The sequence below is a fragment of the Xiphophorus maculatus genome, chromosome 15 (genome assembly GCF_002775205.1).
Source record: "Xiphophorus maculatus strain JP 163 A chromosome 15, X_maculatus-5.0-male, whole genome shotgun sequence".
Lineage (NCBI taxonomy): Eukaryota > Metazoa > Chordata > Actinopteri > Cyprinodontiformes > Poeciliidae > Xiphophorus > Xiphophorus maculatus.
The window spans coordinates 17,710,335-17,722,318 of record NC_036457.1 but is presented as its reverse complement, the minus strand read 5'-3'; the positions used below and the strand labels follow the sequence as shown (position 1 = coordinate 17,722,318).

Here is an 11,984-nt window from a genome sequence, read left to right as displayed (position 1 = left end):
TAGGCTAACAAGTTTACTTACTTATTTGATTACCATTTTTGCAAATCAAATGTTATATTCGCCTAATTATGACAAATTTAGTGGCTTGAAATCAATTAAGTTGTGTTTTTTTTGTGATGACTTCCTGAAGGTGGAGTGTTGGAAAGAGCAGGACTTTCTTAAAGAGACACAGGCCCAATTTCAAGCCATTAAATAGCAAAGTTAAACTTTTTTAAAGTCATATTTCATATATGGAAGATTTTTATGACAACTGAAGGTAGCAGTTACTTACGTGTGCTATAAAATTATTCTGTGTGACTGGGAAACAAATAACACTGCCCCTACAAGAGGAAATGGAGATACTGAGGTGTCTTGTGCGAATTGTCTCTGGTGACCTGGAAACTCGCCCTTTGACCCCTGGAGCTTGACACCTTTCCCTGAAATGGTTAGAACAGCTTCAGAAAGTGGATGGATGATGCCATTCTGACAGAAAATGTTTTAGGTGACTTTACATTCTTTATTTTTCTTTTGTCGTCTACTTCCTTAGCTTCCGATTCTGCGCAAGAAAACCAAAAGGTCAGAACAAACTCTGAACCGCAGTCTGATGGGAAGAGGGAATGGAAACGTTCGAGACGTTTCCCATGACTTAAATCGAACCCGGTCTTTTAAAGACTGAATCCGGCAGAAGTATTTTTGGCACTGCAGCTGAAGACAAACAAACGGAATGGTGTTTATCTAGGATGGGCTCCTCCGAGTGTGGCATGAAAAGAACAGTATAACAAGAACTTAGCTTTAAGGCTGTACACTTCTATAGCTGCCATTTATGGTAGTTCATTGCAGTTGTCTCTGGCTGTACTCCTATTGACTACTATTTTGACTTCCACCAGCTTTCCTTGAACTTTTTGTGACTCTGCCGCTCCAACCGGACTGAGTCTCAGTAGTCCATGCTGTGTAGCTGGTTCTTCCTGACATCTTTCCCCTGCAGCGCCACAGGAAGCAGCGGCAGGTTCAGGTCCGCCACCCGCCGCTGTTCAGAACGCAGCTGAACAGAGTTCCTCTTGTCGCCCCCAACCCCTTCTCCCGCCGGCTCGCCTTCCCCTGCTGAGGCGAGCTCTTTCCTCCTCCCCGGCTCCTGCCCGAGGCTCCTTATGATCAAAGTGTGTTGTCTCTGCGAAGGGAAAACCGGTGGTTTCGACCCGTTCAGCAGAAGCCTAGGCGGTCCAGGCCGACTAAGGCCCGCCCACGTCACCTTCCTCCCTCGGCCGTCTTTAGGCCCGACGTTGCGCAGGCGAGGCAGGCGAGCGGAGGGGGACGCCTGTGCGGCCTGGATGGAACCCGGCTGCCCTCTGTCCACGGAGAGTACGGGTCCGGTCTCCAGGAGGATCCCGGCAGAGACAGCGTTTTTCTCGGCGGAGTAAAACGCCTGCAGCTTCTCCAGCCGCTCGTTGGCGCTAAGGCGGTGAGAGTTGCCCTGGTGGTACTTGTCCCGGAAGCGGTCCGACCCTGGGTCCGCCGCGCCGTCCGACTGCGTTGTCCTGAGCGGGTGGGAGTGTCGGATCGGTCGGGACGCGACGCCGTCTCCGGTTGGCTCTGCCAGTAAGGGGACATGGCAGGGAGCGGAGTCACAGAGCTGCGATGTTGAGCTCTTCGGAGGGGAAGCGTGGACGAGTTCTTTGTCTCCAAACACCGACACTGGAACAGACATGCACACGCAGAAAGCCATTGAGTATAGTATCTTGCAGAAGGATTCACAGTCCTAAAATATCCTCATGTCATGTCACAACCATTTAGCATCTTTTGTTGGTATTCTAAAAGGTGACATAGTGTGCTTTCTAGAACAAGTTAGGAAAGGTCTATCGGTTATGCAAAACTTGTTCATTACATTTTTTTTGCACAAAATCATTCTTAGATAATGAATAGTGAATAACTTGTCTTTTCCAAACGTCTAGCATTTAGATTGCGTTCCCAACATGGGTTCTTTCAGTGTTACTTGCAGAAAACAGAATGAATGTCTACAGCCTGATGCTGCCACCACCATGTTTAACACCATGAGGATGATGAGCTCAGGCTATCAGCAGCGACGCTGTATTGTGCACGTCTAGTCCAACGTTGCTTGGTGACTTCTGGAAGCAATTGCTCCCGGAGTGTGAGAGTAAAGAGGGTTGAACACAAATGATCGACACACTTTTCAAGTTCTAATATGTAACGCTGATGAAAACCATGCAGAATGTTCCTGCCACCTCACAATAATGACCAAATCCTAACAAAAATACCCTAAAATTTATGTTAGTAATATTACGAAATGTGAAAAAGTTAAACGGGTTTGGATACTTTCACACTGTATGTAGCAGAACTCTTTACCTTCAGGAAACAACGCATCCCTGGTGTTGATAGAAATGGTCACCTCCTCATCAGTCGTCTCGTCTTCTGTGGACAGAGGTTCGGGGGAGGGAGGGTCAGAGGGCGAAGGGGGCGAAGCAGAGCGGGGAAGGTGGGGCAGAGCGCGAGAGGGCGGACAGTTCTCGTCATCCTCACGGTGGCCCTTCCTGTGCAAATCTGTGGTCTTCCTCCTGTTCTGACTTCTGCTCGTCTGCTGGACCTTCGGCGACTTGTTGAACTGCTTTAAGCTTTTCTCCGTCTTTGGTGAGTTCTGCCAATGGGAAGGAGTTGATTGTCAAACTCTGTGTTCAGAAGCCAATGTAGTTTAGGATTCGTTTGTCCAACGTTAGAAGGGAAACAAACAAGTAGACGTGACATGGAACTGTGACCATCAGACGGTCATAATTTAGCCTAAATAAAGATGCTAAGAGGCAGGCTTAGTTAGCCTATTTGAACAACATTTCTACCACACTTGGTCATTAGTGCACAACCTCACAAACCTTTACAAGTCTGCAGTAGAGAGCATCCTGGCAAACTCTATCAGTGGATTTGGGAACAGCACTGTTCAGGACAGGAAAGCTCTCCAGCATGTCATTAAAAAACAGCACAGATCGTCTGTGGAACCTCTCTCCCCTCACTGCAGGACATCTACGTCACCCGGGTCACAAGCAGAGCTAAAAACGTCATCCGGGACCAAAACTCACCCACAGCACTACTTGTTCTCACTCCTGCCTTCTGGTAGTCATTACAAAAAACAAGGACTAACAGACTGAAAAGCGGTTTTTAGGATATCAGGCTTTTAAACTCAGTGTGACTTTGAGTGTTTTTTTTAATGCATGTGACCAACATGTTTTTTAAACTTACTATTCTTCACTTATGTGACTTTAAACAAAAAAAAGTGTTAAGTGGAGCTTGTTGAGTGCAAATTTTGTTGCTCATTCTTTTGTTGTTCTGAAGTTTTTTCAGTTTCTATCCTACTTCTTTATTCTTTCACCTTTCAACCACGGTATCAAGTTATTTAGAGGGAAGCCGATGTCGTCTTCTTAAATGTCTCCTGAAAAACAACTTTACCCCAACACCCCACAGGGGCAGCTCTGAAATCAGCTTCACCTGTTGCTGAGTCTTCGTTTCAGTGTTGCTTCGGTTTCTCCATGTCGTTTTGCTCGGAGGAGTCCAGTCGTTGTTCTCGAGCTTCTGCAAAGTCAAACAAAAGGCATCGGAAATGTCAGCATATCTTCAATTTAGATAGGATATATCATTCTATGCAACAGGTCTAATTGTTGACCCAAACCGTTTATCCAACACTGGATGAATAATTGTTCAGATTACCTAAGGGAGTGAAATCAAAGTATTCACCAGTAGAAATAGTGTTTTCCCAGTGGTAGTTTTCAGTATGGGCCATGTAGGCAGTTGCCCAGGGTGTCATCAGAAAGAGTCACGCACAACAAGGAACAAAGATATTAACCACTCAAAGGCTGGGATGACAACAGACGATCTCACACTGAGCGAGCGCAGAGCAGGAGTTTATACAGTCAGCAGAACAGGTGGTTGCAATCAGCCGGCAGCAGGTCGGGGTGGCAGGAGCAGGGAATCCATGGCAACAAGGTCTGGTTAGTTTGGTTTGTTTAATCATTAAATGATTCATTTAGACTCTCTTCCTCCATGAACCATGGAGGCAAACCTGGGGTCTAACCCAGTAAAACGAATCTAGAATGTCTCTCCCTTACCATGAGTAATTTGTTCTCACTGTGCACCCATCCATTCAGCTGGAACCGCCCCACAGCCTGTGACAGAACGTACAGTACGACACCCTGCTGCCCCGGAGCAACTTCCAGGCTTTTTGAACAGTTGTTCTGTCCCAGTCAAGCCAAACTAAGAGGAGGGTGCGAAGGGCCAAAGACCCAATCCAGCTCTTTTACCCCGTTTCCGCTGAGCAGTACGGCACGTGTGTGGTTCAGCGCGCCATTTCACGGCCCGCAAGACATTGCGTCATACTAGAGCGACAGCTAAGACGACGACAAGCTAGCCAGGAATGCCGTGCTACAGGTTGGTAGTATGGACCGTTTTTACAATGAAAACTGACAGAATGGAGAACCAAACCGCACCACACCAATCCATGCCTGTTAAGCTCAGTGGAAACAAAACATTTGAAAGATGAACCCTTTATGACCTACGTTTCGAATGTCCGCCGGGATATTTTTGCTTGTTTTAATTGTACGCAGTTCTTTAAATGTCCTGTGAGTAAACATATTTTCCCATTCATCCGTATCAACTGGAACTTTTGTTGGAAATATTAGTTTAATTATGCTAGTTTTAATGATGTTTAACTTTAGCGCATGTTGAAATATTAGCCGGATCATTATTGCTTTGAGTAGGCCTCAATTTAGGTTAGATTTAGATTCATGGTTTAATCAATATGTAATATGTATCAGTAAAACATTTTACTCAGATATAATGATCACGATTTGGTTAAAATTAGTCTAATAGGTAGTTTTTTATACTATTTATTTAAAAATAAAAACACCATAACAATGCAACTATTCCCTAAAATCTGTCATGATGAAAGGTCTTCGGCAGCTCAACTCAGCTAAACTTTCATGACACATGTCCACACACCGGTGTGTTTTCGTGTCCGTGTGTTGCGAAGCATTAACCTTGCTAGCCTTGGCCCCCTTGTGGCTCCGGTTGAACTTGTTGAGCAGTAGGTGATAGGAGGCCATGACGGCGGAGGGTCTGTTGCTGGTGACCGTGTTGATGACTTCAGAGCGGGAATAACCCAGTGTCTCCGTCATGTGAGCCAGCACAGATGAGTTAAGGTCTTCCGGACACAACCTGGGAAATAAAGAGCGAAGAAGGGTTGAAAACCGTCCTGAAAAACAAAGGACAGAGAGCAGCGATGGGTCCCCTGGGACTGGTGAGGAAGGACATGTGATGTTGGTCGAGCGCAGACCAGAACTAGAAGGCTTCTGTTACTCAAGCGGGCCAGAGAGAACGGATTATTCCCAGCCGGAGCCATACATGATTGCATTTCCACAATGCGTAAAGTGACAAAAGGGTTTTAGTCATGCTATAATATTCAGAGCTGTCACAATGCAGACCATAAATTTTTTTTTTTTTAAAGTTATCTTTGTTGGAATGCATTCAGTTCTTCTTATTGGTTCCTCTACCCACATCCAAACACTGCTGCAAAAACATTTCCAGAGCTAAAAGAGAGCGCTCGTGTTTTCCCTTTTCTCGGTCACATTTAGAAAAGAAGTTAAACACTTGCAATGTATCGCAATTAGGTCTAAGTCAACTCTAAGGGTATCTGATTCCGCGTGGTACGACTACCTGTTTTTATGTGAGAGTGTGTGTAGCGGTTTCTTGGCGTATCCCTCGCTGACCCATCTCTCTTCCATCGCATCTCTGACGCTGGGTCTCTTCTCTGGGTCTGGCTCCAGGAGAAGCATCATGAATGACACGGCGTCTGCGGCACGAGCGAAGTCAAATCAGAACCTTTGTTTGATTAAATGCCACAAAAGTACTTTTTTAAAAATTTTATTTACTGTTTTGTTCTGAATGAGAAGTGGTAGAAGGGTAACACCTGCAATCTAACAAAAATAACTTGCTCAGTTAGAAAGAGGGAACTTGAATTTACTACTTTTCAATAGTTCAAGAGAAAGGGAGCAAAAATGTATTGCTATTATCAAATAATAGTACTTAGAGATCTCACTCAGCCAAGAAAGAAATGACCAAAATGAGGTTTAAAAAGTAAATTACATGTCTGGGCTTGTGCCTCCATAATGGCACTGATTTGATCTCCTCACAATCGAAGATCTGAGCCATGCTGCCCTCCACCACACAAAGAGGAATATCATGAGCTTAAATGTTATACAATGAGTGAAAGACCCCAAAAAACCCGTTGGTCATAGAATTTACACAATGTTGAATGAAGAGCATAAAAAGAGCAGCTTAATTGGGCCAAGACATGATTTTAATTAATATCAAAAACAGCATTATTACTTCATAACGTAGTAATGTTCTGACCTTTGCTGATGTCACCAGGGATGTCGCTAATGTCCTTATTGACCATCTTATGGTGCAACTGCTTGATGTTGAAAGGTTCGACGGTGAAGGGCAGGGTTCCCGTTAGCATGGCAAACATGCTCACGCCTCTGTGCGACAGCAACACCAGACAGAAACATGACATAACGTTAGCGTTTCTAAGACGTGGGAGGAAAAGTGAGCTGGTTTTGATGCGGTCAGGACAAACGAAGGGAGAGTTTGTCACGTACATGGACCAGACGTCCACTTTGGAGCCGTACTTCTTGTGAGCCAGCAGCTCAGGCGCGGCATAGGCAGGACTTCCGCACTGCGTGTTGAGGAGCTCCAGGGATAAAGAGTCCGGCTTCAGAGTGTTGCTCAGGCCAAAGTCTGTGGGAATCATTATTCATGCAGCAATGCCTTCTTACTACGGCACTTTGAGATGCAGGAAACAAAGACAGTCCAATTTCTGGATGTGGGTCGCGAACATGTTTCAACATACCTACAATTTTTATGTTGTTATGCTCGTCCAGGAGGAAGTTTTCAATCTTTAAATCTCTAGAAAATAAATAAAATGCACCTTTTTTTTAAGGAATCAAAACAATACATTTATATATTATTGTATCTTTGAAATGGTTTGTCCATGATTTTGTTGAGAATTCCACTAAGATGCAAGGAGAAATTGGTTTACAATGAGACAATTATCCACTTAAAGCTTATAAAAATCCATTCCTAAAACTGTCACTGTGTCTGGACAGTGTAACATCAGACAATCTGCTAAAAAAAAACAAAATTCAAGCTCCTCTGTCTTCTCCCAGGCGTCCACTTTTCTTGGGAGCACACATGGTGAGTCCTGGTGTGGTGGAACTAGTTGTGCTAGCTGCTCGAATTGCTAAGACATGATGCTAGCAACAGTCTTTATGTTTTTGCCTTTGTTTGAAACATTACTAATAGACTGTTCCTGTTTCTTATGCTACATTTCTAAACTGGAATTGGCCAGGATCCGTGTCGACACGTTAGACTTTAGAGGATTGGAAATTAGCCATTAAAATCTGATTGGTTTATTTTAATTCTGGAGTTTTCTGTGAGTATTTTCTGCTAAAGGAACCAGGTTTAGAGGTCTGACAACACTGGTTTGGCCTTACTCAACTTTATCTGTGTATTTATAAAGATCTGACTGAATAGGACCGTTAGCAGCAGCAAGAAAGCTAAGCTGCTAAATTTGGGTTTTGGGTGGAACTCAGGTCTATTTTCCCATTTGGTAATTTAGGAAATGAGTTTGCTCAAACCGTTAAATCACTTTCTAAAAAACCCTCCAAACTGAGCGATTTTCAAGTCGGGCTAACCAGCTGTTGCTCTGGATTTATTTTCAACCATCAGCAGAGAACAGTCTCTGCATTTAGTTGATAAAAAGTTGTATTACTCCCCTCATTGTACCCCAGCCCCATTGCCATCAGGCGAGGCTTCGAGCTATAAAACTACTGGCTAAATGAAAATCTGCGGTTAGGAGTGAGAGAGATCCCATAAACTGTAGCCTGGGAATCTGCCATGTTTCTTTCATCTGCCTTCATCTAACCAGCAGACACTCAAAAATCCAGAAATCCTTGCTTGAGCAGCCCGTGGGAGGTTCAAAGAGAATAAGGGGGCAAGAAAGAAAGAAAACCAGCAAGAAGGAGCGAGATCGCACAATAAAGCAGAAAAATGTATGCGGTGAACTTATTGAATGTGGGTGGCAGGAGGTGTGTTTAAGTGCAAAATTTCCCTCCATTTCCAGTATGATCATCTCTACAGCACTGTGGTGTCGAGAGAGAGAGAGAGAGTGTGTGTGTGTGTTTGTGTGTGGATGCGTGGGTGGGTTTGACAGGGAGAGGTGCTGTTCAGGAGTTGAAAGCGATGTCGTTCGGGGACTTCATTAGAGAGGAAGTCCACGATGTTGTGATGATGTGTGAATCGTGGCGCCGGATCAGGATGATGAAGTCACCGCCTGGTAATCACATTCCCACCTTGAGAAGAGCCAAGGCCCCAAACTGAAGCAAAATGTGAGTGTGTGTGCAGGGGTGCTCGTGTGTGCGTGGATGTGAAAGTGTGAGAGAAATGGTAACCTGACACCGACTCCATGTCTTACTCTGAAGGCTGTTAATGCCCTGCAAACTACTACAAGGTGTGTGTGTGTGTGTGTGTTTTCTGACAAATATGACTTATCAGGTTTGTTCCACTGTGATCTTGTCTTTATGATAACCTTAAGTAAAATATCACATTTTCACAGTGACATTGTAGTTAAGTTGTGTACATAAGTTAGCAGATTGGTCCCGTAGTTTATTACGGGACTCAAAGTTAAAACCAGTAAAATTAAGGGAAGGTAAGAATTTGTTTTCCTTCCCCTTGATTTACCTCTATTCCAAATGAAAAGGACCGAAACATTTTACCATTTCTCATGACCTCTCAATTAGATCTCAATCAGATTTCTATCCAGACTTTGACTAGGTCACTCCAAAACCATTTTCTTTCTGTTACAAAGGCTCAACATTCACCGTCAGCACTTTATGGCTCCATTAAACCAAAACTTTGTCCAAAACTGGAAATAACAAAGACTACCTCTGCCTGTTTGACCATCTGTATGATGTGCATCGATATACTGTATTAATTTGCACTATATGCAACAGAAATCTGCATAATGGGTTTCACTTTGTCATAAATGTCCTAAAATAAATGGGCTTTTCAATGACATTCAAATTAAGTTTTCCAACGGGTTGTGGAAGTCATTAAGACATATTTTTAATTTGAAAGAAAATAATGTGAAAAATACTTGTGATGTTAGTTTATATGGATTTTTTTAAAACACATTTTTATGATTTTTTTATCGTATAAGGCTCTAATGTTTTTAACCTGAATAAGTTGTCTTAAAGGGGCAGTATTATGTATTTTCCAGACACATCGTGCAATTTCATAGCACAATCAGGTACCTATAATTAATAATATATAATTAATATAATTTATTCATCCCAGCAGGGAAATAATTTCCCTGCTGGGATGAATAAAGTAATTCTTCTTCTTCTATGTTGACTGCAGTTGATGAAAACTGAAGGCAACGTAATTTAAAAAAAATTATCTTTTAAATTTAAAATTACTTTTAAATTAAAAGTCATGTAAAAGTATTAAATTACTTTTAATTTAATACTTTAAATTACTTTAAATATTAAGTATCACAACATCTCTCTTCTATTAACCCTTTAACTAACTTTTTAAAAGAATTTCACTGAGAAGCAGATGCGCAGTCAGCAGATGCATAGAGTCAGTCACTGACTCTGACGCCCGGAAACTCGAAAACTGCAACTCTGAGGAGGAGCTTCATCCTCGAAGGCGGAGCTAGGTCTGTCCAGGGGTTCTGCACAGCTGAATGGTTGTTGCCATGGGAGATTAAAGGATTTCTCAAACATGCACAAAAGGATTGAAGCCTATGGCATATTTTTGGTGAGGGAATCACTTTGTAACATGATGTAAAAAAGTACATTTGACGTAATACTGCCTCTTTAAAAGCAGACTGGAAGTCAGACACGTCGTGTTTCTCGTAGTGTGTGTGTGTGTGTGTGTGTGTGTGTGTGTGTGTGTGTGTGTGGGGTGTGTGTGTGTGTGTGTGTGTGTGTGTGGTGACCTGTGCACAATGCCATGTTTGTGCAGGTGCTCCACCGCGGAGAGGATCTGCCGGGTGTAGCGCCGCACCTCCCTCTCTCCCAGCCTCCTCCGGTCGCAGATCCTGTCCATCAGGTCTCCTCCCGCACACAGCTCCATGGCCATGTAGTAACTGTTCTCCGTCTCCAGGGTCTGACACGCAGGATTTACACGGTACGTTAACGTTCACACACTTATTAACAGTGGGTGTCGTTTGTTCCTTTACCTCCAGAAGAACCACAATGTGAGGGTGTCGGACCATTTGATGGATTCGAGGTTCTCGTTTCATGTTTTTCAGCACGTAGGAGTCTTGGCGTGCTTTCTTCTTGTCTATCACCTTAACGGCCACCTGCACACATGATGGCTAACAATTAGACAAGACTTTCAACACAATTGCATCCATAGTCCCTTATGTTTCAAAGTTTGTATGAGTTATTGGGTGAAAAGTGAGCCAAAAAAAGTGAGCGAAGGCACAGCTTATGTTGCGAAGCAGAACATGCGACTTGTTGTTACTGTTCAGATTTAAAGGAGCTGTTTTTGTTAATGTCTTGGCAATATAACCAGAAACAAATGTTTCTAAGATGCAACAAAGATTACATTTTGATATCCAAAGGCCTCTGAAATTTAAAAGAAAAAGCAAATAAATTGTAGGGAACTTGATTTAAAAAAAATTGATAACACTTCATTTGAAGAGGTGTGCATAAGACTCACAGTACACCATCATACACATGACGTAATACCTGTCATGAACATGAAGGAGTCTTTATGAATGTCTATGACTGATGTCATGAAGTATCATTTGGTGAATAATGACATTTTAATGCAAAGTTGGCACTTGATGTTAAATTATTTCACCTTTTACTGTAGACCAATAGTTAAATGCAATATCTACTGGATATTTCTTTATGGTTCTTCTACTATGTGACGACTGTTATCAGATGAACGTTAATATTTCACAGTGACATCATGTCACAAATAGCGCTGGTCTTTAAGAATGAGACACTTTTTTATTTTGGCATAAAAAGGCTGACATTTACAAATATCCTTCTAAATGTGCAATACATTTTTTAATCTGTTCAAACTGCTTCAACAAGGCCAGAATATTTGTTTAGGAACACGTAACCTGAACACAAACATTCCAGTTGGAATCATTTTAATGACAATGTGTTTCATGCATGTTTTATATTTTTATTTTATATGATTATAGAATTGTGTTTGTAACTACAACTCAACATGAAACTAGAAAGAATCTTAGTGATGTTTTTTTTTTTTTCAGCGTTCACAAACATTTCTTACACCAACAGGAATTAAGACAAACAAACCCCCAAGGGGGAGCCAGGACATTACTATGGCAACCAGGTCGTAGTTTGGGTTAGGTAGTTAAGTACTGGCACTGACCATTGGCCATGAAACTGTACGTATACATACATACACAGGCACATTTTGTGTCTAAGGCGTTTTCTTTTCTGCAAGTTGCATTCAGTCCGTTCTAAACGTTTTCGTCACATTTTGTCATGATTCAACCACAAACCTCACTTTATGTTTTGGGTGTTTTACTAAAAGACAAACACAATGTGGTCCATAATTGTGAAGTGGAAGGATGAAAAGTATGTAGTTTTTCTAAAGTTGATAGAAATACCAAGAAAGCCATAGTCAAAAGAAAGTGGTGAGAAATTTTGTTCAGAAAAATGCCAAGTTTGTTTTTTTTTGGTTAGATGGGACAGAGACTGATTTAAAAAATATATATATTTTTTTTAACCAATGTTCAGAACCCTGTGTGAAGGAGAGAATTAGTAAGGCACATTACTGTAAACACTCCAGCCCCATGGCAAATCATAGCAGTGGTAGCATCATGCTGTGGGGAGGAGTACCCTCAGAAACAAGAAGGAAGCAGGTCACAGTTTTTGCAGTTTTTTTTTAGAGAGAAATGTGTA

General features: G+C 42.3%; 1 protein-coding gene across 1 annotated transcript; it reads right to left on the bottom strand.

Annotated features, from left to right (window-relative positions):
• Positions 1-239: 239 nt before the first annotated feature.
• LOC106699938 (hormonally up-regulated neu tumor-associated kinase homolog B-like) lies at positions 240-10,925 on the bottom strand. The gene is made up of 10 exons (XM_023347845.1): positions 10,277-10,925; positions 10,034-10,203; positions 6,884-6,939; positions 6,633-6,771; positions 6,385-6,512; positions 5,689-5,824; positions 5,013-5,190; positions 3,469-3,552; positions 2,341-2,629; positions 240-1,671 (listed from the first exon to the last, which is right to left on the bottom strand). Exons 1-10 carry the CDS (start codon positions 10,337-10,339, stop codon positions 914-916), a joined length of 2,001 nt encoding a protein of 666 aa, XP_023203613.1. The 5' UTR covers positions 10,340-10,925; the 3' UTR covers positions 240-913.
• Positions 10,926-11,984: the final 1,059 nt, after the last annotated feature.